The sequence below is a fragment of the Vanellus vanellus genome (assembly GCF_965231255.1).
Source record: "Vanellus vanellus genome assembly, chromosome: 21".
NCBI lineage: Eukaryota > Metazoa > Chordata > Aves > Charadriiformes > Charadriidae > Vanellus > Vanellus vanellus.
Window position 1 is genome coordinate 8721920 of NC_138926.1, and position 27643 is coordinate 8749562.

Here is a 27643-nt window from a genome sequence, read left to right on the forward strand (position 1 = left end):
GCCCGGCTCTGCGCGCCGACTGCTCTCCCTGGAGAGCAGCGCGGCTCCTCAGTAGCTGCAAGGGCAGGCACGCGATTTGCCAGCAAACGCCGAGCGGGCTGTCCGGTGGCGCGCCGTCGCCCTTGCCTCACCTTCCGGCCTCGCCAGGCCGCCCTGGTCGCGCCCGCGGCCTCTCCTTGTAGGTTACGTCCTATTTGGTGGGGTTCTCGGGTCTTCTCCTTTTTGTTCTCGGCCTTTTTGTGGCTTCGGAGGATAAGCAGAGGTATAAGCGTGAGGTCTTCTCCACTTCCAAGCCTCTCTTTTACTCGGGCAGGTCGCTTGGAAAGGCGGCGAGGTTTTCCTGCCCTCTGTGGAGTGGGGCTTCACACCAGCCTTCCTTTGCAGACAGCCCGCGAGGGTTACTTCTTTGTGCTGTCACTGCTCTGTAGAGCGCCCGAGTGAATCGTTTGGCTTTTCGGGCAGGTCTGGACCTGCTAAGAGCCCGGAAGGAGTGTCTGTCCGGCGCAAGGCTGGGCAGAGCGGCAGGGGCTGCGCGCGACGAGCCCTCCCCCGGCTCCTGCCTGTCTTCTCCAGGGCGAGTGAAGGCACGTTTCGTAGGAAGAAGGGCAGATAAGCCGCAGTGGTTGCGTCTCGTTTGGTGAAGTGAGAAAGAAGTCAGCCAGAAAGTAAAAGCTGTAGAAAATGTCTCTCGATAATTATCCGATACGCGGAGGGAAAATAAATTAACGATGACTGCTTCGTAGCGCGGTGGAAGCGTTCAGTTTATGAATTGTGTGTTTTCCGTAATCAGACTCCTCTGATCACATACTGAATCTTTTCTTCCAAAACTTGGTGATTTGAGAGATTACATTTTAATGACAAACGACAGCGTCTTTGCCCATCGATGAGATTCCTTGAGGGCAGACACTACTACCGGCGTCGCTGGTGAGCCTCCTGCCCTTGTGAAGATGCGTAAGTTTTCGCGTGTTTGTCAGTTGACTTATATATTCCGTGAAATCTTGCGTTCCCCTAATGGAAAGTGATAGCTTCCTATTAATTTTAGCGAAAACTTGTTTCATATGTGAGAGACTGTGAGATCTCTCATTTGACATCGTCAGCTTGCTCATTTGCTTAGGAACGGCTGTTTGCAGAGCTAATTCTGCCCCCTCCCCTCCGTCCCCGTCCCCCCCCCGAGATCTGCCGAGGAGCTCCTGCCTTCCCTTGGCTCCCCGGGGCTTTGCCCCACCGCGGTGACGTGCAGCCGCGAGACCGGGGCGGTTGCCATACGAGCAGCTCCTGCTATCACCGCTGTTCCTGCTGATTAGCGGCAGCTTTTAAGACCCTATTAATAGGAGAACCTGAATCACAGAGGGTGACTTAATGCAAGATCTCGCTCGCTGATTAGTTTAAATCTTCATTCTCTTATTTAATGAGATTTCGTTCTTAGGTTTTTATACGTTGTTTAAATAATGTTTATAAGCAGTTCTACCGTAGCTCTTGCGCTTATCAACATCTTCAAAGTTTTAATGCACTTTCTGATATTCGTACGAGTTGGAAGCTCTCTTCCAGCTCTTCTCTCTAATCATACGCACGCAAAAAGAGTTTGTTGGATTTCGTTTCACTGCTAACAATGCTGAGAAGGTCTTTGAAATAATAGTACTTACTTTATTCACCTATAAGCCAGCACTGCGTCTCTTTCAAGTGGGAGACAAAATGCAGCTGTTTGTTTATTTTTTTAGACAAGAATCCTGCTTCAGAAGTCGGGAAAAGTCTGTTTTCTTCTTCACTTGTTCTTGAGAAGGTCTTGCAGCACGGCCGGTGCGTGCCGGCCCCGACGTCCATAGAGCAGCGGACCTTCATCGCTCGCTCGGGCCAAACCAGAGTCCACCGCGCAGGCAGCGAACAGGGACGCTTCTTGTTAGAAGGCTGAGGAGGGGAGTGCTTACCTTAGCCAGCGCTGGGACGGAGCGCTGGGGTGCCGTGGCACCAGGCTAACACGTCTTCCCTGCCTTCCCTATCATCGCCTCCCTAATTAGGAGAAAAAATGAGCCGGGGTGGGGGAGTGCTTCTCCGCGTCAGCACGCGGCTGGCCCCCACCGAAGACCCCGTGCTCATCGCTCAGACTTTGATATATCTTACGTTCTATCGAAGAGCAGTTTTGCTGCTCTGCTTCTAGTGATCCGCGCTTCCGAGAGCGGAGCGACGTTTCGGGGCATCCTTCTTTGCGGTCACTGTTCGGAGAGAGCTTCGCGCTCGCTTTCTTCAGCAGTGTGCTTCCCCCTGCTCTCCCGTGTACTTCGGTGTCTTCTGCGGCACGATATGTAGATTTATTCATGCTTAATTGGAACATGTGAAAATCTCAAATATGTAGCCCGTTCTGTTCTTTTTAGAGAAAAGCCACAAGTGACTAATTAGTCCATTTGATCATCTGGATGGTATTTATACATATTTGTTCTTCATTAGCTCGGAAACATGTTAGTCACATTTGGACTATGCAGTTGCTTAATCATATGGAGCAGAGCAAAGTTGCGTTTCCTTTGGAAGTTGTGGGGCTCTCCGCAACTGCAGCCCTGTGCGGCACGAGCTCTTGATGTTCCTTTTTTTCCTGGTTTCGCCTCGCTGGCTACGGGTGCTTTCACGGCGAAGAGACTCCTCGTTCCCGTGTTGTGATGTTTAAGCCTGTTGGTCGCATCTCTGGGTTGCGCTGCAGTGGCCGTTATCCCCCAGAAGCTCTGTCCTGTTTCTGAATGTCCCTGGGTTAGTTTTCATGAGGTGTGGCCTTCTGCTTTGTGTTTTGCACGGAGAGGTGTCTGGGGAGAAGGGCAAATTGCCGTCCGAAGGCACAGCAAGTGCCTGTGCTGCCGCGTGGGGCGCTGGGCGCTGGCTCTCCCCTCCCGGGGATGGGTTTCTGTTCGGTTTACGGCGGTGCGAGGGGGCACGCGGCGTCGGCCCGAAGGCAACGGCGTTCCACTCTGGCCTCGCACTCGGTGGCTTTGCGGGCGTCTTAAACGAGCCCGATGTCTGCTGGCCCGCTTCCGCTGCCCACGGTGAGGCTTGGAGCCGAACAGCGGGAGAGAAAAATTGCCTCGCAAGGTTAGAGGCGCGGTAAGTAATGCACTGCCAAATGTCAGCGTCTGTGTTTCCTCGCCTTGTCAGGAGAAGTCAAGAAATGTGCACGGAGTCAAGCTGTATTTTAAATAGCCGCGCACACAACCGGTAGCGCGGAAGCCTGAAGCTCTGCCCGGGAACGGTGCCTGCCTGGGAGAGAGAACAGAAAGTTACAAATTTGATAAGCAATAATTTGCGAAACCACGATGATGATTAGGTGGAGAGTGAAAGCGCTTACTCTGATGACTGTGAAACCGCCTATCAAAGGATTTGATCGATTGGAAGATCAAATAAATGCTGGGGGCTACTTTCCTCTGCTAGGTTTGACGGTCTCTCCCGAAGGTGCTCTCTCGCGGTAGTGATCGAACGATGTTTCTTTCATCGAGTGTGCGTTGTGTTGTTTTCTTCATTGCAGTCCCACCGCGCAATTTGGTAATTGATATCCAGAAGGAAGTCGCCGTTGAGGGAGAAGAGATTGAGCTGAACTGCACCGCCATGGCCAGCAGACCAGCCACCACCATCAGATGGTTCAAAGGCAACAAGGAGCTAACCGGTAGATGTGTCCTCTCGGTCACTTGCTTTTCTCAGAGAGCTGAAACGACTTACGTAACGCTGGGTATTTGTTCTCTGTTGCCAGTGGAAGGGGGAGGAGGAGGAGGGGAAGGAAAAAGAAAGGAAAAAAAAGTCGAGCGAGCTGCTTTAAACGCCAGCTCAGGAACAAAGGAGCATGTGGGCAGACAGATCGTTCCCTAACACAGAAGGACTGAACTCCATTTGGTCCTCTGCCTACCTGCCAGGCTCGAGCGCAGGGCTCAGGAGTCGTGCCGTAACTGCAGGTGACCTTGAGGAGCCCCAGAGCTGCGCGTGGAATTTATTTCTGCGGTGCTTTATGGAGCTTTCCGCCCTGGTTTGGGTACGAGTAGGATCATCCGCGCTTCGGGCTGTAAAGATTTTCAGTTCACCTTCACGTCTCGCTCTCTTGTTTATAGAGCGTTTTCTCCGTGTTCAGCTGAATATTCATATAAGATGGGTTTCTCCCACTCCCTGAAGCCCAGTTGCTCCCGGTATTTGCACATTCCAGTCCCTGACTCTGATTGCATGTGACGTGCTGTTAGTTTAAGTCTGCCCGTAGATGTGAGCTCGGTTGACACCACCTTTGTGCTTTACCCAGTCTGAGACGCTGAAGGGCTCTCTACCGAAGTCCACACTCGTTACTTCAAACCCACCCCCCCAAAGGGCGAGAGAAAATCCTCTCGTTAAGTCCAACACCTGCGAGCGCCCGAGTAGGACGCACGCTGAGCGTACGCTGGTGAAGGTGGAAGGCAGACCCGCGGCCGCGCCAAGTGGTGCTCTGCTGATTGCCGGCACCGGTTGTCGTCGGCGCGGCGTGCCCGTCCTCCAGCGACCCCTCTCCGGGGCTCCTTCCCCGTTCCGGCGGGCGGCAGGGCAGTAGCCTCCCACCCTTCGCGCTTGACCTGTCCGGCCCCTTGGTTGAGCCTCCCTGTGTGGGCAGAGGGGTCCCAGCTTTCCTCCCGCGGTGACGACCGCTGAGACGAGTAGTCGCTTCTTGCAGTACCAGCTCAGCCTGCCGATTCTGAGGACTTTTATTTAAACAGAAGCAGAGAAAAGGAAATGCTTGCAGGTTGTGAACAGCGGGACAGCGTAGCTCCCCCGATCAGAAGCCCTCTCCTCTAAATATCAGTGGGTGTCGCTTTCTGCAGCTGTCCTCTGTTTCGCTGTAATATATCACACAGAAATATTTTGTGTTTGAAAGACCTCTGCTAGGAAAGTTACTCTTAACGTTTTGACGGTGAATTCTTAAGTGAAAAGCCCCAGATAAGAGTATCTGCAAAGGAAGCGGAGGCGCGTTGTCAGCAAGCGCTTGCCGAGTTATGGAAAAATCCTTTTTCTCCCCTCTCGTCTTTTTTTCTTCCTCGTTCCCGTGCGCTGAGCTGCGCGCGGCTCCAACCACCGCCACTTTTCTCTCCTTCCAGCGGAGCGCTGCGGAAAGGGTTCAGCCTATCGATACTACTTTTAATTAAGTTAATCTGTTTAATCACTTTTCTAGCTAATTTGTTGATTCAAGAGTGGGAGGGGATTTGTAGCTCATCGATTTCGGAGTTTGGGGATTTGGGGACGGTGTAAGGGGATTGTTAATCATTGCGGTACGGCAGTGTGGATGTTAATTGGCAACAACCTGAGGGAGAGGTGCGCCGCTTCCCTCACGCGGACCCCCCACCCCTAAAGCTCAGCGGGCGCAGAGCGGGGCCGGTGGGGGGGGAGGGAGGGGGGGAGGGAGGTGCCCTGGGCGCAGGGGGTCCTCCCTCCGTGGTCACTCTCCGCTCTGCCCACCCTCTCCCCGGCAGGCAAGTCGGAGGTGGAGCAGTGGTCCGACATGTACACGGTGACCAGCCAGCTGGTGCTGAAGGTGGGACGGGAGGACGACGGGGTCCCTGTCATCTGCCTGGTGGATCACCCTGCTGTCAAAGACTTGCAGACACAGCGCTACCTGGAAGTCATGTGTGAGTAGCAGAACTTTTCATTCTCTTAACGTGGAAAATTGCTCGCTTGAGACTTCAGGAACCGTTCGCTACGTGATAAAGTTACAGCGTAGGTGGGGTTTATATCCTCTTACTTAAAAACTGAGATCAAGATGTTGGGTACCACTTTGCGGCTTAAGCCGCGACTTTTCCTGCCCCTTCTGTGATATAACAAATACCTTTCTTCTCTTAATAAATAACTTTCTGTACATAGAATGTACACCGTCAAAGGTTCCTGGCTGGGCTTTAGGATTGTCAGAACAGATTAAATCCGAGTGTCCCTGCCCGTGGCAGGGGGGTTGGAACTCGATGATCTTCAAGGTCCTTTCCAAACTAAACCACTCCTCTATGATTCTATGATTTTTCTTTTAGCAACCTACTTACCTCTTTGAAGAGCGTCTCTCTGCTGCCACACCAACGCCCCTGGCCGCCATGGCGAGTTCCCTGGCAAAAGCTCGGTACTGTGCCGAAGAAACGCAGTACTGTGCGCTCTGAGCATACGGCGCCGACTGGTTTTCTAAATGAGAGTGACGTGAATTATGTGGAATGCGTAGTAACACCGCAGACTAAGGCCAACCTATTTTCTCTAATGCTCTTAACGTGTTCAGTGCTAACAACGCCGTTCCCTTCCTTTAGGAACTGCTCTGCTGTATTTGCCGTGAACGAGGTTTATGAGCAGGTACCTGGAAATGCCTGCGGGCCCAAGCGCAGCCGTGCCTGCCTGTCCGCGGGGGGAGGCGCCGGCGCGGCCGCACGCGCGCACCTCTGCCCAGGGAATGGCTCCCAAAAGCGGAGTCGGAGAGTCCCCGCAGCACGGCTGGGGCGCCTCCGGGCTGCGAGGTCCCTTCAGAGGGCTCGTTCCTGGAGCTTTGCTTCAACGGTAACGTCGCGTTAAAAGGGGAAGAGGAAGTTTTGTATTAATTTATTTCATCTGCTTCATTATGTAGTTTCATTATGAACATCTTGGTTACAATTCTCGTATCTCTGAAACTAGCGGGAAGTACTGTTCCTGTAATGAGGAAAACAGAAATGATCAGATACTACCTCAATTGGCAGATACTAGATTTCTTGCGACTGTGCTAATGTGTAATTCATTTATGCAAACTTAATGTCCATTAACATTTCTTGTAGAGCTCCATTAGCTTTAATAATACATTAGCACCTTTGTGAGGCTTGATCAAATACATAACGGGGAAAAACTAGAATCCAATCTCCCCGATCACGCGGAGGTATTGAAGTCTTGCCGGGTTTCTTCCCCTTGGTTGAAAGAGCATCAGGATTACCTTTAGGCTTCCTTTCAGAAGTTCCCGTGAAATCCCGATCATTTGGTGGGGTCGGAGAGGGCCCCTGTTTCTGGAAAAAAAACCTAACGTTTTTTCTGTCCTTCCTCAAATAATTCCATTCTTGACCGCTTTTGTTGGCAGCCTTTTTAGGGTTCCCTGTGGAATGACGGCAAAGCGCGTGTGACTGTGGTTATTTGTCCGTCCTGCGGGACACGCGTGGTCCTCAGCTGACACGGGGGACACTGCCGGCACATCCGTGTCGGGCTCTGGAGCCGTTTGTTGGAATGGAGCTAGCGCAGAGCCTCCTCGGAAGGGAGCGGGGATGAGGAGACGAAGGACTTGCGGGCTGGTTTGGGTTTATGTTCTGGTCTGAATTAAGCTCTGAGCCGGTTAAAAGTAATTACGTGTGGATATGGGGCCTTGACCCACGCGAGTCCAGTCAGTTCCTTCGCTGGGCAGCAGCAGATGGCTTGAGAGAGGAGCACCAGCAGAAGAACATGTCGTGCATCACAACCTTGCGGCTCCCAGCAATTAGCGGCTTCGGGACTCCGTGTGCTGGAATGCGTCCAGACATTTGCATTTAATACCTGCTGTTGGACCTGAACTTAGGGCAGGAAAGGCAGTTGCGGAGCAAACTTTTACCCTTGAGCTTTTCCTGCTCCAAGCTGGGGCCTCGTTGGCCAAGGGGAGAGCGGGAGCGGGAGGAACGTCCTCTTGTCTTTGCGGATGGGCAGCTCCATCGGAGCTCCCGTGGACGTGGGCTTGGCCCCTTGGGGAGCTTAGGCTCCAACAACCAGGCCGAACTGATACGGTCTCAATTGCGTTTTCATCACGGTTTGGGGGTTTGCAGCCGGAGGAAGGGACTCCTCCCCACTGCTGTGGGTGGGCTTCCACCGACGGCGGTGTTACCTTCCAGGCACGCCAACTGCCGCACCGCCGCACCGCCGCAGCGCTCGCTGCTCGTCCTGCGCCCGTGGGCGCTGCTGCTTCTGGCGCAGCCGGAGAGGCGTCGCTCCGGGCCGGTTCCCCGTGTGGCATGCGCAAGTCTCTGCTCTTGGGTTCTCTGCCCGTAAGTCCTGCCCGGTCCCACCGAGGGCACGGCGGATCTGCCTCTTGGGAACATCAGCAGGGCACGGGAGAACGTTTTTCTCAGCAGACGTTGTATTTCTCTGCGCTTCATGTATCCAACTCGAGCATGAAATGCGTGGGGGAAGGACAGGAGGATGATGGATGGAGCCTTCTCAGATAATGAGGTATTTTTTTGTCTGACTAAATTCCAGAGCGTGGAGAGATTTTTTTTTTTTGTAAGATGCAACTTAAAAGTTTGTGGGCTTTGTTTAAAGGGAAAAAAAAAAAAAAAAAAAAACCCAAGCAGAAAACTGCATGGTTGGGAAGGTGGGGGTGGGAGGGACGCTTGTCCTGGCAGGAAAGCGGTGGAAATGCAGCCCGCAAAGGGGGCAGCGCCGGAGCCGGGGGGGCGGTGCCCTCTGGGGTGGGCGACCTTGCTCTCCCACGTGCGGAGCGGCTGTTTTCCGGGAAGGATCCGCCGCTGCCGCTGCGCGCACGCTGCGCGGGGGTGGTTCGGTAGCGCTCCCCGGAGAGCTGGGCGCAGGCTGGGGGTGCCCGGGGAGGAGAGGAGGAGGAGGAGGAGAGGCGTTGCTCCCCACGGGGCTCCTTCGTTCTGCCTTCAAAATGTTTACCTTTTCTCTATTTAAGGTGATTTGCTTAAAGCTGGCCATGTCAAATGTCTGTCCGTCAATGAGCACCTTAAGTGTCATTGACAATCTGGAGTGTTTGTGCTTCTGCTCGTTTGGAGGTCTGGTTTTTTTATTGAGATGGCCTCCTCTTCTGAAAAAAGGAAGAAAGGTGCAGAAATTTAAGTCTGCAAAGTGACCTACTTCGCTCTGGTTTAAAAACAATTCTTTTGACCATTTTCTTCTGTGCTGTAGTTCAAAGAGAATTGCAGACTTCGGGGTTTCGGCTTGTTTCAGTTTCCCAATAACTTGGGGCAGGCGTTTCTAAATGGCCGTTGTCCTCCTCGCCCCGGGCTGGGCTGGTCCCACCTTTCCCAGGCCGGGAGGAAGGGAGCAGACGGTGCTCGTGGAGGGGGACAGGTGGAGCGGTTCCAGACTCTTCAGAGGGGGAAGGCGTGGGGTTCCTCGTGAGGCTGAGCCCGGCAGCGCCGGCGCGCCCGGCACGGCACCCGGCCCTCCGCCGCCTCGGCGGGCTGCGGGGAGGCAGTCGCTCCCGTCCTGCACCTGAGCTGTCGGGCTGCTGCCGTCTTCCCTCCCGGGTTGTTCCTTCCCGAGCATCCTCCTGGGTGCTGGGGCTGGCAGGTCTCTGGCCGAGAGCGAGGAGCCGCCCTCCTGCAGGAGGGGGCTTCTGCTACGGCCAAAGCATAGACATACGGCGTTATCTGACGCGCTTTCGTAGCGCGTGCTGATCGCTTGTTACTATACTCCAAGCTAAACTTTGAAAACGAAACTAGTTTGCAAACTGGTTTTGTTATTATACCCTAAGCTAAACTTTTAGGACAGGGAACTGCGTCCCCCCCCTCTGGAGCCATTCCAAACCCGCCTGGAGGTGTCCTGTGCCACTGCTGGAGGTGCCCCTGCTCCGGCGGGGGGTGGCACCGGGGGAGCTCCAGAGGGCCCTCCCGACCCCACCGCTCTGGGGTGCTGTGGAAATAAAGAGAGAGTTGAGAGCGGCTGCGCTGGGGCTGCTTTGCTGTGGTCAGCAGAACTGGGGGTAAGACTGATTGGTGCTGTTCCCTCGTCCGACCCGTGGAGTAGGCGATTTGCTGCGCGTGTAGCGTGGCACAGCCTGGCACTTATCTCAAAACTTCACAAGCGTGGGGCCTGTTACTAAACAGAAGTCTCTGCAAAGACCCTCCTGGTAACGCTTCTCACGAGCAAACAGAGCTTGGCAAATGGTGCCGTGTCCTCACAGTAGCGCCGCCGCCTCCCTGCGTGGGTAATGGCCGCGCCAGCGCACGTGGAGCCCCGCGCCCTGGCAGCCACGATCCGTTGCGTGGCGTTGGCTTGAAAACATCCCCCGATTCTGGCCGGGTTGCTTTCTTTTTGCGATTCGGATCCGTCAGTGAGGGATGGAAGGCCAGTGCGTTGAGTGTAATTTTAGAAAGGAAATGAGGCAACAAAATGCATTAAAATATCATTAAGGAATCGAATGGAACCAGATATTCTCGGAGACATTTAAGTTCAGCCCTCGTGGTACTTTTCCTTGTCTCGTTACGTGACACTGGAAGCGAACACGTCAAAGTCTTGATCTGGCATTTTCTCTGGGTTGGTTTTTTTTTGCTTTTCTGAAGTTATAATTAAGTGCACATTCATTTTTTATAATATCTACACGTGTACTTTTAAAATATGCACCGATGGAATCTGTTTCAGCCTCTGCCGTTGCGATGGGAGAATTCTTTGCGCCCAATTATGGCAAAAATCGGCCACATACGTATGCTGTCACATCTCCGGTAATCCTTATATTTCTATCGAGTACAAGTATTAATTGTGTAGTATGCAGTGAAGTGATTAACATCAATGTAATTTATCATCTGGAGATTTCTAAAAACGAATAAATGAGTTGTTTTGTTCAGCGAGGTGTTGACCCCTTCAGAAACTTAGATTTAAAGCTTTTTCTTTTTTTTTTTTTTTTTTTCTTTTAGTAAATATGAAAAGCACCACAATCAGCCAAGTGTTCGGTTATTTGATTTTCTGGGGCATTAGCCGCTCTTGTTTGTGACATTTCCCAGTTGGGTGCTCGTTTGCAAGCTCATTAATAAGGTTTTCTCGGAGGAATGCTGTTGGGAGCGAGGAGCGCACAGTGCAGCCTGGACTCTGCCTTTCGCGAGCGTTAAGCAGCAGCGTGAGCTTAAATATTCAAAAGGGCGGTGTGTGCACCCCCGTACCGGCCCGGCGTTGGCTTGCCCCTCCTGCCACAAGCCAAGTCTCTCGGTTCCGCTGGTCGAGGGCGAGTTTTGCAACGCCGGGGGTGGGGGTCGAAAGGCCGTTCCAGGCAAGCTGGGAACTGCCAGTCACGGGCTTGTTCGGTATTTTAAACACGGGGTCTATTTATTTAACAGGTTTCTGTATTTTGGCTGAAAATCAGCGGTGCGGGCTCTTGTCGTCTTGTCGCCTTGCGAAGCGTCCGCCTCCTCTCTCCTCGTAGCGCGGCAGCGGGGCGAGGTGCAGAACGGCCAGAAACGAGCGGGTTTGGGGCGCAGAGCAGAGCCGAGGTGCGGAGCTGGGTGCGGCGGTGCCCGTCCGGAGAAAGATGTATGAAGTATTATTATCTGGGTGACTTTGAAGCTGGAGTTACCGAAAGCGGGCAGGAACTCGGCTCGACCTGCGGCGGCCTTCTCCCGAGGATGCCATCTGTCACCGTTTCTGCCAAGAGGTGCACATCAGGAATTAATACAGTAATCGTAAAATGGATTTTAAAACTTGGATTCGGTACCTAATTTCCCAGCGCAGGCCAGAGAATTTTGGGCGGAGTCACGGCGTCGTGGTTTGGGCTGGGCTGGCCACTAAACGAAGGGCGGGCGCTCTCTTTACCTCTCTCCCGTGGAAAGAATCCACGTTGTCGTTTTCTCCATGGGCGAACGGTCCGGCGCTGCCGGAGATGCCGGCCGGGAAGGGTCGGCTGGCGTGTTGCTGGTGGTGGCTGGCGAGGCTTAGGGGTCACCCGGGCTTCGGAAAAGAGGTAGCGTTTCCCCGAGCGGTTTTAGCGTGTTCTCGATGACTGTTTCGGTGCGGGTTTTGTGCGCAGAGCGGGCAGATTGCTGCCTTGTAGGAGCCGTGCCGCTTGCGGGGAGGTTGCTGAGGACCGGGAGCTGCTGGGCTGTGATGATTCAACACTGCTCCCACTGGCACGGCCCCAAGGAACACGTGCGTCCCGTGCAACGCGGCTTCGCTACAGCAGCTTCTGGCAGCTCTTGTGCACAGTGAAATTGCTGGATACGACCACAGAGCTAAAGTTCTTGCTCACAGTTTCCTCATTGTGCGTGTTCTGACTGTATTTCAGGGCAGAGGCATGAGGGCGAGAACCTAACCGCCTCTCACGTGCCTTCCCCAAGAAAACCAGCCTTTTCTTTAAGTACGTGGTCATACTCCCCGATAAGGCATCCCTACAGTGTGTTAGCATCCTGGCGGGCTGCGACCTCTGAGAATGTAGCCACAGGGTGGGAGAAACCCGTCCCGCTGCCACCTCCGGGCGCTTGCTGCCCGCCTCTAGGAGCTCCAAAGGTCCCCCCACCCACCTGGAGAGGGGCGCGCGGGGGCTGGCCTCCCGTTGAGATCGTCGGTTGGCCTGATGAAAGGAAATGGGTAGAAATAATAGGCTTAGGCTTTTGTGAGGCACCAAACTCGGTATGACGTGGTATCTTGGTTGATGAATGAGATCTAAGCGTTATCGATGGAGCGCGCATTTAAATGGATTAAGAAATCACTAACTGGCAGATCTCAAAGGATGGTCATTAGGGAGTAATCAGCCAGCACTGGGTTTTTTTAGAGTGAATGCGCTGGCCTGGGTGCGTGGCCCGATGCTGTTCAGCACTCCCATGAATCATTTGAAGTTCTCAAGAAGTCACTGTTGTTAATCTCTGCTGACGGCGCAAAAACTGGGCGAGCAGCTAATAAGAGGAAGAACTGGGACAAATGCGGAATAACTTGGAGGGCCAGGAAGATGCTCGGAGGGCTGGAGCACCCGGATTCTTGGCTGTGCGGGCGGTGAGCCCCCGGCGCAGGGTGCCCAGAGGAGCTGTGGCTGCCCCATCCCTGGAGGTGCTCAAGGCCGGGTTGGACGGGGCTTGGGGCAACCTGGGCTGGGGGGAGGTGGCCCTGCCCAGGGCAGAGGGTGGCACTGGATGGGCTTCAAGGTCCCTTCCAACCCAAACCATTCTGTGATTCTATGAGTGTTTTGGTAACTTCCAACCCACAGATCTTCACAACTGGAGAACGTCAGTGGGTGCAGCTCAGGACACAGGGCCATCCAGCGCCGGCTGCTCCGCACCGCGTGGCAGCCGGAGGAGCCTTCCATGACTCCGTCACTCGAGAAATGAAAATGCCAGTTGTTGGGCGGGGAGGGGGGAAGGAGCATTTCTCGGCGCGGGGTCGGGCTGGACGCACCGAGGCCGGGCGGCGGGGCGCGGAGCGACGCGGGGCGGGCTGTCCCCTCCGGCGCGGCCGCGGTCCCCCCGCTCGCAGGCACCCGGTGCGCCCGTTGTGAAAGAAATCTCATCAAACGCAGAATGGGTTTGTAATAAGTTTTTCAAATTGGTTGCTGCTACAGCGTAACCTTTAGACTACTCCTGTTTAACCTTGTATATCACTCTTAGCTTTTGAATGAATTTAGCTTAATAAAGGTGCCTTATTAAATTACTGGGCTGGTTTTTTAAGCCGCTAGAAATAGGCGTACTAGGAAATAGCTTTGGGTTGTTAGATCTAATTGGCTGCCAGTGGAGTATGTAGCGGCTTAGATGCATAGATGCAAGCGTTTATTTTTGTGTAGTAATCCAGCGGTGTGAAATTATGAAGTTCCAAGCTGAGGATTTCGGGCGGCCTGGAACGCACTTGGTGGTAAAAACTCTGCTGGTGCCCGCCTTGCGCCCTCGGTCGCCATCCGAGATAGTCGTTGCCCCGATTATACAGCCACAGATGCCGCCACTGGAAGACGGCCTTTTTAATAAAGGGGGCTAATAGGTGGCAACGTGCTAGCCCAGGCCGTGGGAGCCGGCGCAGGCCGCTAAATGCCGCGGTCCCGTGTAGGAACGGTGCTCGGGATCCCAGTGTGCTCCGCCTTTTGCAGAGCTTCGCTAACAGAGGCCGTCATCTGCAGAAAATAGACACGGACTTTGAGCCGGGACGCTTAGCAAGAGAAGTAGAACTTAAGATTGTTGAAATGCGTGTCCTTAAAAAAAGGAAAAAAGGCACCACCCCCCAAAGTCTTGGTTGAAGCCAGTGAAATTGTGTTGTGTAGCAGGAGCCTAATTAAAATGTGGGTTCTCCTGAGCGCCCAGCCGTCCTTCGGAATCCTTCAGACTGCTGAAGCGTTTTCACAAGTGCCCGCTGTAATTGCTGGCGTGCTGGCGAGTCCCGCGCAGGAGAGAGGTGCGCTGTGATAACTCTATCGGGAATGCTCTCGTCTTCACGAGTGCGTGCACGTGTGCGACTAGAGCCCAGATTGCCAGCGCAGGTGACGTCTCCGCGGTGCCCGGATCGGAACGGTACAGGGTCACTGCCGCTGCCTCTGCTTGTTTGATGCAGACTATGGGGCTGGAGAGCTGAAGCGCCGGGGCTCGCCTCCCGCGGTTCCGGGAGAGCTCACGCGGTGTGCGGTTCGTGCTCGGTACAGCAAGGCTTCCGTGCGTTCCTCTTGATTTCCATAAGTAATTGTCAGCTGGTAAACAGCTCATCAGAAATACTAAAATTTGTCTGATGAAAACGGGATGGGAGCAACAGGAGAGGCGAGCTGCAGAAGATGTTGTGCGGCGCTTTCTCGGCACCGGGTGCTGTAGTCTCTGTTCCCGTGTAAATTGGGCTGAAAGGTGTTAAGCTCTTCCTACGGCACCGCGTACAATAGCATCCCTGTTTCTGGCATGGGCTCCTAGGTACTGCCGCAAAGCAAATAATAAATAGCGAGCAGATGGCCGGGGGGGTGGGAATTGTGAACGAGAGTGGTGAGCGTGAGCACAGCGTTTAGGATGCTGCTTGTGATTTACTTGCTGCATAATCCTCGCTTTAACTCGTCTTGCCCTGTTGACGCATTGTGTGAGCGCTGACGGCGCGGACCAAGCCTGGTACGGTATTTCAGCCCCGCTTTGTGCTTTTCTGGTGGCCGCTGCTTCTGCTTGCCCCTCCCGGGGCTCCGAGGCCGGGACCGCACTGGCCGTACCCCATGGGGACCCCGGCGCGCCGGGGACGGGTCCCCGCTCCGGGGTCAGGCTCAGGGGCTCCATCGGAGGCTCCTTCACCCTCCTGCACAGCACCTTTTCTTCCTCAGCTCGTGCCTGGAACGTTCCGGTCGCTTCCACGTCTTTATTTGGCACGTGCGAAGCGCTAAGCTTGTTTTCAGGCACCAACGTCGCCCCGTTTCCAGCGGAACTGGGATGCGCAGCTGGGGCGCGGGACGGCCCCGAAGCATCGCCGTGCCCCCGCGCTGCCGCCCCTCCGGCCGGCAGGGACGCCCGGCGGTGGTTGCTGCGAGAAGCATCTGTAACGCGGATTAGTTTATAAAATGTTTGTGGTATAGTCATCTCAGGAGAGGATTTACTCGTGTAGCTTATTCCATTACTGAAAATTATGAGAGTTTAAATTGGTTAAATCCTGACGCGGATTTTTTTTTCCTAATCTCTATTATTCCATAGGAAGCATGTTAATGAGTTAAACACAGTTAATAAAATGCGGCAAGCCAATATTTTTGGTAGCAGTTACTCTCAGGGGAAATAGAAACATTTAAATGGTTTCAACCTTTATGCATACTGATTTTTTGCCTTCCTTTGTTCCTTACAGTTGAGTAAACTCCTGAAAAATATATATGGCTTAATGGCATTTGTAGCATTGAATTGATTTCTTGCACTGATAACATTTTAGCTACAGCTTAGATTGCGTTTTTAATCTGTGTTTCAGTTGTAAGAGGTAATGAATTTTTTAATTGTGGACTCCAGGTCTGCGGTTTGGCTTTTTGGGTTGGTTTTTTTTTCCTGCAGGGTCTTACTGAAGTGTTTTCGAGCTGGCTCCCTAACTATAAATGCTTTAATTCTCCGTGTTTATTTTAGGATTTAGAAGAGCTTCATTTGGACGAAATAAGATCTTCTGTTCTTTAAACAAAAGCAGCAGTGGCTGTGGCTTCTTTCCGTGTTTCTAACGAGCATCTCTTGTAAAGCCCAACGTATTAACATGCGCAGAGGCCGAGTGTTGTCATACAGTAATATATGACACGCGATAAAACCTATCAGTTCTGAGCACCGCAAATATCTCTGGTTTCACCTCAGCGCAAAGGCAAATGAGCTCCTTTTAGCTTGAGCGAGTTCGGAGATAAACTCGGTGCAGCAAAGCGTGTTTCCCGGGGCAGCGCGGCGCTTCGGTCGCCGTGCCGCGTGCCGCCGGCTCCCCTGGTCCTGCTGCGGCTGCGGGGAGAGCGGCGCCGGGCACCGCCGCCGGCTTTGGGCTGGTTTGACGCGGCGGTTCACGAAATGATGTTTTTGTCCTGCAGATAAGCCTCAAGTGCGGGTTTCGCAGAATTACCCGGTGCAAGGCCTGACGAGAGAAGGGGAGCCGCTGGAACTGACGTGCGCAGCTTTTGGCAAACCACAGTAAGTTGGCCGCTTCCCAGGAGGGACCAGGTTGTCCGGGGGTGACGGGGCCGTGCTGCGGGAGCCGCGGACCTGGTTCGGCCTCTGTGGCTGTCGCAGACACTCGCTACGCCATTCTCTGCTGCGAAGACGGTGTAACAGTGGGCGAGAGAGACGCTCTCTGCACCTGAGCATCTGCTGCGTGCCCAAGACATCTATTGGGATGTGCGCTATTTCCCTGTAACCGGTGGCCGAGGGATGTCTGCTGGAGGAGCTCCCAGGAGAGCTCTTCCCGGCCACCCTGCCGCGAGCCCCCGGGTGCAGAAGGGCCCCCCCCGGCTGTACGCCCCTTCCCGCAGGGAATGGCTCGGGTGGCAGTCGGGCGCAGTTAATCTGCAAAAGCGAGGTCGGGGCCCGCGGGCTGGATGCCGGTGGGGTGCCGGCACGCAGAAGTGAGACTGGCACCAAAGAGTCGGGCACTAGCAAAAGCGGACCGGATCGCTAAGGTAAGGCAGTCTGTCTTTCTGCTTGTATTGACTGGGGAGGTGATTTTCCTCCCTCTCGGTGCCCTGTGTGGTTTTTATGAAGTGCCAGTTCTGTTCTTTCTCCTCTTTTTGCCCATGCCCTTGAGGCTGTCTTATGTAGTCGGAGACATTTATGCATCAGGAGAATCCTGGCAAGGGAGGGTAGATTTTCTTCCACACTTTCATTGTTGTTCTAATTTAAGTTTTGTCGACTTTATTTTTATTTTTTTTTATAAATACTTTCTCTTCCACTTGGGTTTATGGCTGTCTAGTATTTACTCTCCTTTTTGATTTTTGTCACGTTCATGAGATTTCTGCAACCATCCCTGAAACCTGTCAGCGTCTCCCTGGTAGCGTGCCCAGAGCTGAGGAGTTCCTGCAGGTGTAGGCGAACTGGACGCCCTCCAGTTTGGCAGCTGGGCCGCTGTGGGCAGCGGCAGGCACGGGGTGTCGGCGCTCAGCACCGAGGAGGCTCGGGGTACCGTCCTCCGCCACGGCGGCGTACCTCCTCTCCCAGAGTCACCTCTTGGCTCCTGCTTCCCAGTGTGCCCTGCTGGGCACCGGGCTGATTCCTTCCCCATGCATTAGAGACCGGCACGTCCCCTGCCAAATTCCACTTTAATATCGATTCCCTGCTCAGAGTCTGTCAGAGCCCCTTTGCGTTCCTCCTCTGGTGGATAACCGCAGTTCCTCCCATTTGCTGTCATCTGGGAATTTAATGACTGGGCTGCTTTGCTTTTTCTTCTTCCAGGCTATGAATAAGGCATGCACATGTTAAATAAGACAGACACATCTCCCGGCAGAATGCCACTTAACGTTACGCTGATGCCCGTAATGTGCTAGGAATTCGCTTATGTAGGTCACCTCACCTGTGTCGCAAAGCGTCAGAAAATATACAGTAAGATAATGGGCTGTGTTTAGCTCTACGTTTTTAAGAGAAAGAGATTTCTTCAAATCCTTTACAGAGGTTTAAGATCAACAGGGATGTTTCTCCAGTGAAACCAAATCGTTTCTCTGCAAGACTGGGCAACCATAAACACTGGGGGAGGGAAGCTCAGAGGAAAACAAAAGACCAGAGCGTAGAAAATGTCTATTTTGGTATCGACACAGGTATTTTGTTAGGTTAGACACCAAAACCCCGAGGCTATGACAAAAGTGGGAAGATACTGAAACGGTCACTTTTGGGACATGCGGGGCGAGAAGCCGGCTGCTGCGTAGCGCACGCAGTGGGGGGAGCCTTGGGACTCCAAAATCAGGAGTAGCCTTTTGAAAACCGTAGCCAGGAGCACCAAACCCTTTCTGCCCACGCGGAGGTGAAGCTGCAGTTCTGCTCTCTCAGGAGCTGCTGCCGCCCGTGCCGTGGTGCCCGTGCCGTGGTGCCCGTGCCGTGGTGCCCGTGCCGTGGCGCCCGTGCCGGCGGCGCAGAGGGGAGCGCCGAGCCCCTGCCCCAGACCAGACGTCGGCTCGGCAGCGGGCAGCCCCTACCCCGTGGGTTTGGCTCAGGCTGTGCCCGTCCCGGCCGCGTGGCTGGGACGGTGACGCTCCAGGAGCTTCTACATCAGGGCAGTCGTCTACTGTGTGGACGCTGGGAAGAGCCCGAGCTGAGACACCTGCAGCAGCGACCCCCCCGCTGCAGCCCTCTGGGACCAGGCAGGATGGGACCGCCGTGCACCGCGGCTCCCCTCGTTGGAGCGCGCTGTGGGATCGCCCCGAGAGATGCTGTGCTCTCCCTGCTGGGGAAGGCTGTCTCGGGAGCAGCTCATCTGTCCCCTCACTGCTGCTTAAAGACTATAATAACTTTTTTTTTTTTTTTTTTTTTAAAAAGACACCCCCCGTAAGCCCCGCAGCGCTCGCTTTCTTCACTAGCTCTAACGAAACAGCCTGATTGGACTCGCTGAGGCGGCAGCCCTGCCGCTCGGGGGGCTCTGTTAGCGCAGGGGCGCAGGAGGAGGCGGGACGGGGGCAGGGGAGAAGGGCGACCTCTCCGCTCGCAGCCAAAACCGGGGCCTTTCACGGCACGGCGGCCGCGGAGCTGGTGGCTCTGTGGACGGGCTCAAACTCGACCAAAACGTACCTGTTCTGCCACACGCTGTCCAGATCTGCGCTCAGAGCGCCCCGTGGATGCACACGTAGTCCGTAGCCTCAAAGACTGCAGGTTTTCTGAATAAGCGAATGATTAACCACTAATGACCTTTCTTCCTGCTTGCATTAGTGTTTTCCGAAAATTTAAGGTCTGGATACGGTTTCCCGTTGGGTTAAAATAAATTTAAATAGAGGAAGCCCGGCAGCATCTGGGCTTGAGTAGTGCAAAAAAGTATGTGTTATTTCTTTACAGTTTTTTCTTGGTTTGGGCTTTCTGTCTGTGGATGAACTATTGAAGATGCCATCTTTACCATAGGAAAATAGTAATGTGATTGTTTCTTTTTCTCCCTCCTCTGTAGGCCTACGGACATGAGGTGGTTAAGAGTAGATGATGAGATGCCTCAACACGTTGTAGTGTCTGGTTCAAACCTTCTCATTAGTAACCTAAACAAAACAGATAATGGTACATACCGCTGTGAGGCTTCAAACGCGGTGGGGAAATCACATGCGGATTACATGCTGTTTGTATACGGTACGTGAGAAAAACCACCGTTCTTCTAGACTCATTTACACGTAATTGCAACATACCGCGCTCTGAAAGCTTTGACGGAAGTTAACGTTTTGCCTAATGCAAGATTTACGGAGAGCTCCCGACACGGCTGCCTCGCACCGGGCTGGGGTAGGGGCTGGAAACCCCTTTCCTTTTGCTTCTGTGACTCTCGGGGTCGGGCGTCGGGTGCAGAGCCCCTTCCGTGCCCGCTGCGCTCCCTCCTCCGCAGCCGCGCTCGCGGGCCTGCCCGGCGCTCCGTGCTGCCGGGAGAAGCCCGGGGAGAGGCCCGAGCAGGGGCACGGGGAGAACTGGGAAAGTTCTCTGGCCTGGGAATGCCTTTTCCTTTTGGTAATTCCTTCTCCAGTGCCTTCAGCAGTTGTCCAGGGGACGGCGGGGGGCGGGAGGGGGGCGGTCCAGGTCTGTCATTAGCAAGCGAAATTACCGAAGATCAGCCAGTGTCCCCAGATAATTACAAACCAGTAAACAAACTGGAGGAATGAGGCGCCTGAAGCCTAGGTGTGGCGGCTGAGCGGGCACTAAAACGCGCCTCAGCATCTTTTGAAAGTGCTGTTAAGTACCTCCTTTAATTCTCCAGTTCCTCTGCGTTATTTTCCCATTGCTTTAAGCCTCCTGCTGGCGCTCCTGTCACGAGGCGCTGCACATAGTGAAGCTTCAGTAGGTGCTTGAAGAGCGTCCCCCAGTTTCATGCTGAGCACCTCCCTGGGGCTGCGTATTTACAGCTGATGTGTCGCACGTGGGCATTGCGTGGGCATTGCGTGGCTATTGTGTGGCTATTGCGTGGCTATTGCGTGGCTGGGCTGAGCTCGTGGCGGGGTCGCCTGGGCCTCCCCTGGGACGGGCACCGGCTTTGCTTTGAAGCTCGTTCCATCCACGCAGCAGCCGCTGGAAGCTCTGCAGCCCAAATTCTCTTGTACTCCTTTGATCCAGATAAACAGTTGACATCGCCTATCCGAATGCCGCTCGCGCGTAGGCCGTTTTAAGCCCAGTCTTAGAAACTTGCCCAAAGAGCGAAGGCAATCCCGAAACTCTAGCTTTGAGCTGAAATTGAACTCGTCTGCCACATCGTGCGGGTAGTTTTCTAGGGCCTCTAGCTCCAAAGCCTCCAGTTTCCAAAATGAAGTCAGAAGCGTGTTAACAATGGACTAATTTGTATACTCGTGAAAAAAAATCCCTTGTTTACACCGGTGTTTAAAGAGGCAACTACTGCTGTGGGGAAGCAATAAAGAAGTTGAAAGGACGCAGGCAGTTCCCCGTGAGATGAAAACTATGGAGAGCTACTGCCGTAAAGCGGCTGTGGACGAGCTAATTTCATTCCTGGTGTATTTTTACGTACCTGTTTTGGCCCCAGTGAGTGCTAGATCGGCCCTCGCCGATGCTAGTGACCCGGGATTTAGAGCTCGCACGAAGTCTCGCGCTTGGTAATTATCCTGCCTTTCGGATGCAGGCAAGAGCTGCAGCGCGCAGGTCTTCCCCAGTGCTGCTCCCCCTCAGGATTCAGTCCACGGCAGGAGGCCCGAGGCAGTCCTACGCTAAAGGAGATGCGGGTTCCCAGGGGAAGTAAACCCGCGGACTCCAGGCATCTGGCAGATGTTTTGGCCGTGCGGGGCAGGGGGGTGGGGGGGTTGTGGTCAGTCAGGAGCTCACGGGCAGATAACGGGTTTACATCTCATCACGTCCAGTTTCTGCACGTTTGGGAGCGTCCCGCTAGGATCCGGCACTCTGGATGCCGTAGAGAATCCTTTTAACCCTGAGTTTAAAAGGGAGAACTCCAGAGCTGCTGGTGTGGAAGAAGCGGTTGGGCTGTGGCCACCGTCTGAAGCCTCCTGGCGCAGAAGCAGCCGGCGCTGTGCCGGCAGGGCGCGGGTGCTGCTCGCGGGAGCGGTGGAAAGCCTCTTCGCCCCCAGCCCTTGGCACCTTTCCCCACGGCGCGGCAGCAGACACTCCGGAGGCTCTGGAGTCTGTGTCCGTCCCTGTAGGCGCAGGGTGGAAGCTGGTGGGAGGCCGTGCCCGGCCGCAGCCGGGGCCGGCTCTCACCGCGTCTCGCTGCGGAGCTCCCCCGGGTCACGTTAACGGGAACTGGGGCGTTACGGACGCGGTCCCTCCGCACCCGGGGTGCCGTCGGGGAGCAGCCGTCGGCACGGCGGTGGTCCGGCACACCTCCGGGAGAGGCAGGGTTGCCGTAGCCTCTCTCCCAAAGGGACGCATCTGCAGCTCGCTGGGTTTACGTGCCAACGGCCTCCTTTATTTTTGCTTTTATCGAGGAAGAGTCTGCTGCACAGCATCGTCCCCGGTGAAGGGCCGGAGACTTTCTTGCCCGGGCTCTGCTGTGCTCCAGCTGTTCGGGTCCCCGCTGCTCCCGGGGAGATGCGAGCGAGGAGCGCCCTGGGGAGGTGTAGGGACGGGGATGCTGCGGGTGTAGGGGAAGGAGAATAACCGCTTAGAATAGTACCGTCAGTAAGCGCTCCACAGCGAAGCAAACTCCGAGGTAATGGTTCTTAACTTTTGGGAAGTTGTATGGGATATAATAAAGGTGCAGCGTATAATTAAAGTTCAGCTGTATTTAATTAGGGAGTCTGAGAGCTCGCTTGGAGATAAAAGAGTAGCAGATGTGTTAGCGATGAAGAGTTGACATGCTATAGAGGAGACCTAAAATCAAAAGCCCGTGAAATGTTTCATGCTCTATTATTGCCGAATGAATCTGTAGTTCAAAGTCTCCCCGACTACTTAGCGCATTCAGTTTGATCATCTGGGCATTGATACATATTTTTTCTTTTACATCTTCTCACATCTACCTTCTCCTGCCCAATAATTTTGATGAGGACGTGCCCCTGTACGTAACAGAAATACCGTGAAGAGCGGCAGTGTTTGAGTCTCAACAGGTCAAGTACGTCTGAGAAATGGTTATCGGTCACGAGGAGAAACATCCCCGTATCTGTGTTTCTCATTAACGATGCCCTAGTAGCAAAACCGGCAGCCTTCAACTGAAATTGTCGGAAAAATATTAACATTTTTTTACTAAAAGATCTCGGTGAAATTCTTCATACCTTGAAATTGATATTTAGTAATGATGTTCTCATCTCTTTGTGTTTATTGCTGTCTTTGAAGTAGTTCCTAACATCCTGCTGACGTGTATTCGTAGCGGAAGAATAGTGGAGTTAAGGGCCCCGGGAAGAAAGTGGGATGTATCGGGTGCTGTTGATGTTTAGCCTGTTCAGCGCAGCAGGGCCCTCACCCAAACCTCCCACCGGATTTGCAAATCCTATTTCCTATACGTAGGAAACCAACGAAGCACCGCTGTGTCTCTCTTTGTACATGTCAACTGTTCTTTTTGTTGTGGAAAGCGTGCAGTTTATTTTTCTTATGCCTCTCCCATTCCATTTCTCTCTCTCTCATTGACTAATTTATGCTGGGTTTTATTTGTTTTGGTTTTTGGTTTTTTTTTTTAGCACTGTAGAAGACCCGGGGGGGGGGGGGGGGGGGGGGAGGAGTTTCAGGGCCAGATTCTCCAGCTGGAGCAAGCCTGCGCGCAGCTCCCGAGACGGGGGGCGAGCTGCTGAGGATCTGGCCCGCCGTCCCTAAAGCCAGCTGGGCAGCCACCGCCTGGCTTTAGCGGAGGGAGGGCACCCGACAGCCGTGCTGCTTCTTAGCGTCCTTGTTTTTCTCTGATCACGATTGACCGCTGTTGTGTTCTGCTTGTTTTTTCTTAATTTGCTTTTTTATTATTTTCCTTTTTATATTTTATCCAGATCCCCCCACAACTATCCCTCCTCCCACAACAACCACCACCACTACCACCACCATCCCTACCACCATCACAGGTACGGTACCTTCATAACCATTGGAAATGTCCTGAATGTTTATTGTCTTTTATGTATATAAGCAGAGCGTGAAGCCTGGGGAAACACAACAAACGAATCGCTCGAAATTTTCTTTTTTTTTTTTTTTTTTTTTTTTTAATCAAATACACCCACCGTACTGTGCGAGTCCTGGTCCAGCGGTTTGACGAGTTGGATAGTCCTGACTGCCGGTGTTTGAGACGCGGGAATTGCCGTGGCAGAAAAAGCTATTAATTCAGTTACTGGTGGCTAATATTGGGTGCTTTCAAACGAAGGATACAAACAGCCTTAGAGCTCAGTTAATACGGGCAGTTGTTTCAGCCTCGACCCCATCAGCATCAATTTCTGAGCAATTTATACTTGAAAGCAGAAACTTTGGTCTTGTAGCGATTTAATTCACCTCCTGTGACTCGAGATGCTTTTTCTCACGCCTAGGTGTTCGGTCTGTCTCTGCCCTCCGCCTCGCTCTCCCAGAAGAGTGAATCCCACCAGTCGTTTTTTATTGAGTCCAACACCGTCCCCGTGACCCTTTTTGAGGAGCTGGCTTTTAGCGTTTTGAGTTTGTCCCGGTCTTGCGAGAAGGGATGGGTAAACCCAACCAGCCGATCACGAGACACCTCTCTCTGTTACACGCATCCGTCACACTTCCTCACTAGCCCCGACTCTCTCCACCCACGGGGAAGGCCTTTCTGCTTTCTTTGTCACCATTTGCATTGTCATTTCGCTGAGCTTTTCTGTTTCAACTGCTGCTTTTGCTTGCCTTTTGGTTTTGGTTTGGTTTTTTTGAGGTAGAGGTGACAAACGGAAGGTGAGAACGGACCGTTGAATAGCTAACGGCACCGCGTTTATTGTTGCTGTAAACCATCCCCTGTGTAAACGCCTTCACATTTTATTTGCTTCTCTGACATTGCTGGGCTGAGTCTAACTGTCCTGCTCGGGGCGTTCTGTGGCTTCTTTCCTTCTGAGGTTTTTGCAACCGAGTCAGACTCCGCTGGCATGGACGAGCCGTTGAAGTCTTTCTTCCGACGTGCCTTAACGCGCACTGCGTGTGCGCCGTCTGCCATCCACCATCGTGTCGTCCAGCCCTTGCCATTCTCTGTCTTCCTCCTTCCAGGTGGTTATCGATAGCGCCCAGCTCCAGGCACCCGCCTTCGGCTGCTTGGCACCCTCTGCCGCCGACGCTTTCCCGTGCTGCCATTCGTTCACTCTATTTCTGTTTTTAATTTCTTAACCCGCTTTCATTTCAGAGTAGGTTTCAGACTTGATTAAAAGTCTCCTTAAGAGCCCTTGGCAGAGAAGCTCGATCCCGCGTGTCTCGGTGTAAGTGGGGCAATACGCTTTTCTTTGGGGTTACGGTAATTTGTTAATGCTTTCAGTGAATTTTGGAAGGCCGAAAGGAAGAATTTGTCTTTGACGCTTGATCGACCCCGTTAGGCTGATGTCGGTGCCTGCGAACATTAATGGCTGTCCTTTTCCCGGGAGCGGGATTGTTACCAGCCTGGCCTTTTAGGGATCGCCCTGGGAGCGGCTTCCGAAGGGCGCGCTGTCCTGGCCCGCCGCCTCGGCCGCCGGAGCAGCAGCTCTTCGTAACAGAGAGCAGTTTTGCTGTCCGCTCTTCCGCCGCAAGCAGTGCGACTTGTTAGGGAATTTTCGGTAGCCTCTGGGCTTCCGGGCTCTCCTCCGCGGGAGTTTTTGAGCTTTTTCCTATTGAAAAGCAGAAGGGGGAGGTGGGTGGTTCTCAAGTGGGAAAGGGCTGTCACCGGGACCGCTGGATGATGCCCAGGAGGTGCTCAGCACCCCCCAGCGACGGCTGGGGAGGCTCCAGCTGTAAGGAATCGCTCCTGCCGTGCTCCCCCAGGCTTGCTTTGAAGGCGGGGAGGAAGGGCTGATGGTCTTCCAGGACAGGAGGGCCTTCTGGCGAGACATGTCCCCGGCCATTCCTTCTCGGTAGCTTCCCACTGGAGCGGAGCGGAGCAGAGCCGTGCCCCGAGGGTCAGCGCTGCCCGCTGCGAGGGTGCTGCTGCTCTCCGGGCAGGTCCGGCCGCAGGGAGAAGCCGTTAGACGCGCACAGAGGTGCACTGACCGGCAGCTCGTCATTGCCTGCGCAAGCAGAACCGCGGCTTGCTTTTGGATGGGCCCGGCAGAAGGACCTCGGCACCAGGAGCGCGTGGCTGTCCTGCGTTTTCCTCGCGCCTTTATTTGCAGTGATGGAGGACCTGAAACTCAAAGGTTGCTGAGATCCTGTTGGCAAAACCCAGAGGGTCTCCATCGCCTCCTCAGGGCCATTCCGATTGGGCTTTGAGCTGCCGAAGAGGCTGGAAACGTGATGAAGATGTAATATCGTTCGCTGATTCCGGCAGTTGCTGCTCACAGGATGTAGCGATAAGATGAGCTAATGCCGATACGAAAAATTTTTATATTCTTCCCTGACACCGAGCTAACGCTGAATTTTCTTGAAGTGTGTCTTCCCGTCTTCTGCCCACGAGCTCCACGTGCTTTTCCCACAAAGAGCAGCCCAGGCCTCGCCTCCCGTCTCCGCAGAGACGTGCACGCGTCCGCGTCCTGCTTTGAGGTTTCCCAGCCGGCAGCCGGGCGGTATGAAGCCGCAGAACTTCTGCTCTTCAATAGTTAAGAGACTCTGTAGCTGGAAAAAATTAGGTCAAATTAACATAATCTCTAGAATTACATAGCATAGTAGTGTTGAAACACTTTTTAAAGCCTCAAGAGACAATTGATACCTTAATTCCCATCATCACCCCAGCGTCGAGCTCCTCTTCGGGTGCGACGCCAGTGCTTTGGTAGCAGACGGGGTGTTCCTGCTCTGCGCTGGCGGATGGGCTGCGAGTCCTCTGCCAGCCAGCCGGGCCGAAAGCCGCTCCTTAGGATGAGGGGGACTGCGAATCTGCTTTATTTCGCCTTTTCCCCCCTCCTCCTTGTATAACGCTGGCCTAGTGCGTGTCCCCTGAATCCACAGAGTAGTGCTGAGAAACAATTGTCTTGTCTTAATTAAAAAAAAAAAAAAATAAGGGAGAGAGAGACCTGCACAGAAACCGTTTCCGCGCCCAAAGCGGTGCTGTAGGCGTGCTGTCACCTCCAGCAGCTGCCCTAGCAAATTAGGTTCTTGGAAGTACTCCGTGTGAGTTACTGGAGGTGAGGACTTCTTCTGGGCTCATTTTCCCCCGCTGAGACTATCCGAGAGAACGGTGTAAAAGCACTGCGTTTGCCTCTCCACGGCAAGTTACCCCTTTAGTGCAGGTTCCGATGACAGACGCCGTTTGTGCTTGCTTACGTGCGGTACTTCTACCCTAAACGTGTTCCAGCGTGACGCGGACGTGCAGCCCTGCCTCGAGGAGTTCATCTCGCAGCGATGGCAGCCGCTGCTCAGCCGGAGCCGCGGGCGCAGCAGCAGGAGGAGGACGGGCGGGCGATGGATGTGCGGGCGTACGATGGAGCCCGGCCGTGGCTCCCCGCGCGTGCGGGGTGCAGGGTGCGCCCCCTGCGCCCCCGGTCCCTCCCCGAGCCCTGCCACGTCCGTGCCGGGAGCGAAGGGTCCCTTATGAGCCCCTCTTGCTTGGCAGGGCCACATCCGCTGTCGCTGCTGCTGGACGCTTGACCTACAAAGGCGTGCTGAGCCCGTGAAGTGGTTTTCCGGCAGGGAGGTTTTGGGGCGGATCTCCGCAAAGCCGTCCTGCTGCCTTTTTCCAGGAGAAGGAAGAGCTGAGCAGTGGTGAAGTTTCCAAAACAGCACGACCTTTAAAGCTTTTCCTCTGTCACCGGCGCTTGGCTGCAGTGTCGGTGCTTGAGAAGATTTCCTGCGTGACAGTTTGATCTCTTTCGTATATCCTCCAACTGCATTGATATTCCGACCGTCCTTCGGTGGTTCAGCCGTTATCGCCGGCGAGCCCTTCTTTATCAGCTGAAATTGTCCTTGTGGCTTTGTTCATTAAGATGTACAATACGATACAGCAGAGCAAACTGCATAATTTGAATTACCCCAAGAGTCGTTCCTTGAAATCCTGGGTTTGGACAGCTGTTGTTTCCTGGGAGATAAAGGTTCTTAATAATAGCAAAGCCCTCATCTTCGGGCGCGGCACGGCGCGGTTTAGCCGGCCTTTCCAAGCACCGTTTTGCTGCCTTCTGGTCTCACTTAGCGGGCGCACCGCCGCACCCCGGGATCTACAGCATTCTTTGTTCAGGCCAATTTGCATTTCTCACGCTTTCTCCGCGGATGGATCACGCAGGTGTCTTGGCAGCAGTTTCGGTGGAGACTTGGGGGTGCGACACGTGTGCACGTTACCGGGCTTCAAGCCTTGCGCTGGGTGCTGCTGGTTCCGCAAAGCCCCCGCTGCCCGTCTTGCAGCAGAATTAACAGCAAGCTGGTGGATTCCACTGTGGCCTCTCTTTAATGCTGCCTTA

General features: G+C 54.0%; 1 protein-coding gene across 4 annotated transcripts in view; it reads left to right on the forward strand.

Moving 5' to 3' along the window:
• CADM1 (cell adhesion molecule 1) overlaps positions 1-27643 on the forward strand; it is a 158448-nt gene that overhangs the window by 106928 nt on the left and 23877 nt on the right. For all 4 annotated transcript variants that reach the window (XM_082493718.1, XM_082493719.1, XM_082493720.1 and 1 more), the window contains exons 4-8: positions 3503-3640; positions 5454-5609; positions 16136-16235; positions 19180-19352; positions 23138-23209. In XM_082493718.1, the coding sequence (XP_082349844.1) occupies positions 3503-3640; positions 5454-5609; positions 16136-16235; positions 19180-19352; positions 23138-23209 (639 nt within the window). The remainder of the gene's footprint in view (positions 1-3502; positions 3641-5453; positions 5610-16135; positions 16236-19179; positions 19353-23137; positions 23210-27643) is intronic.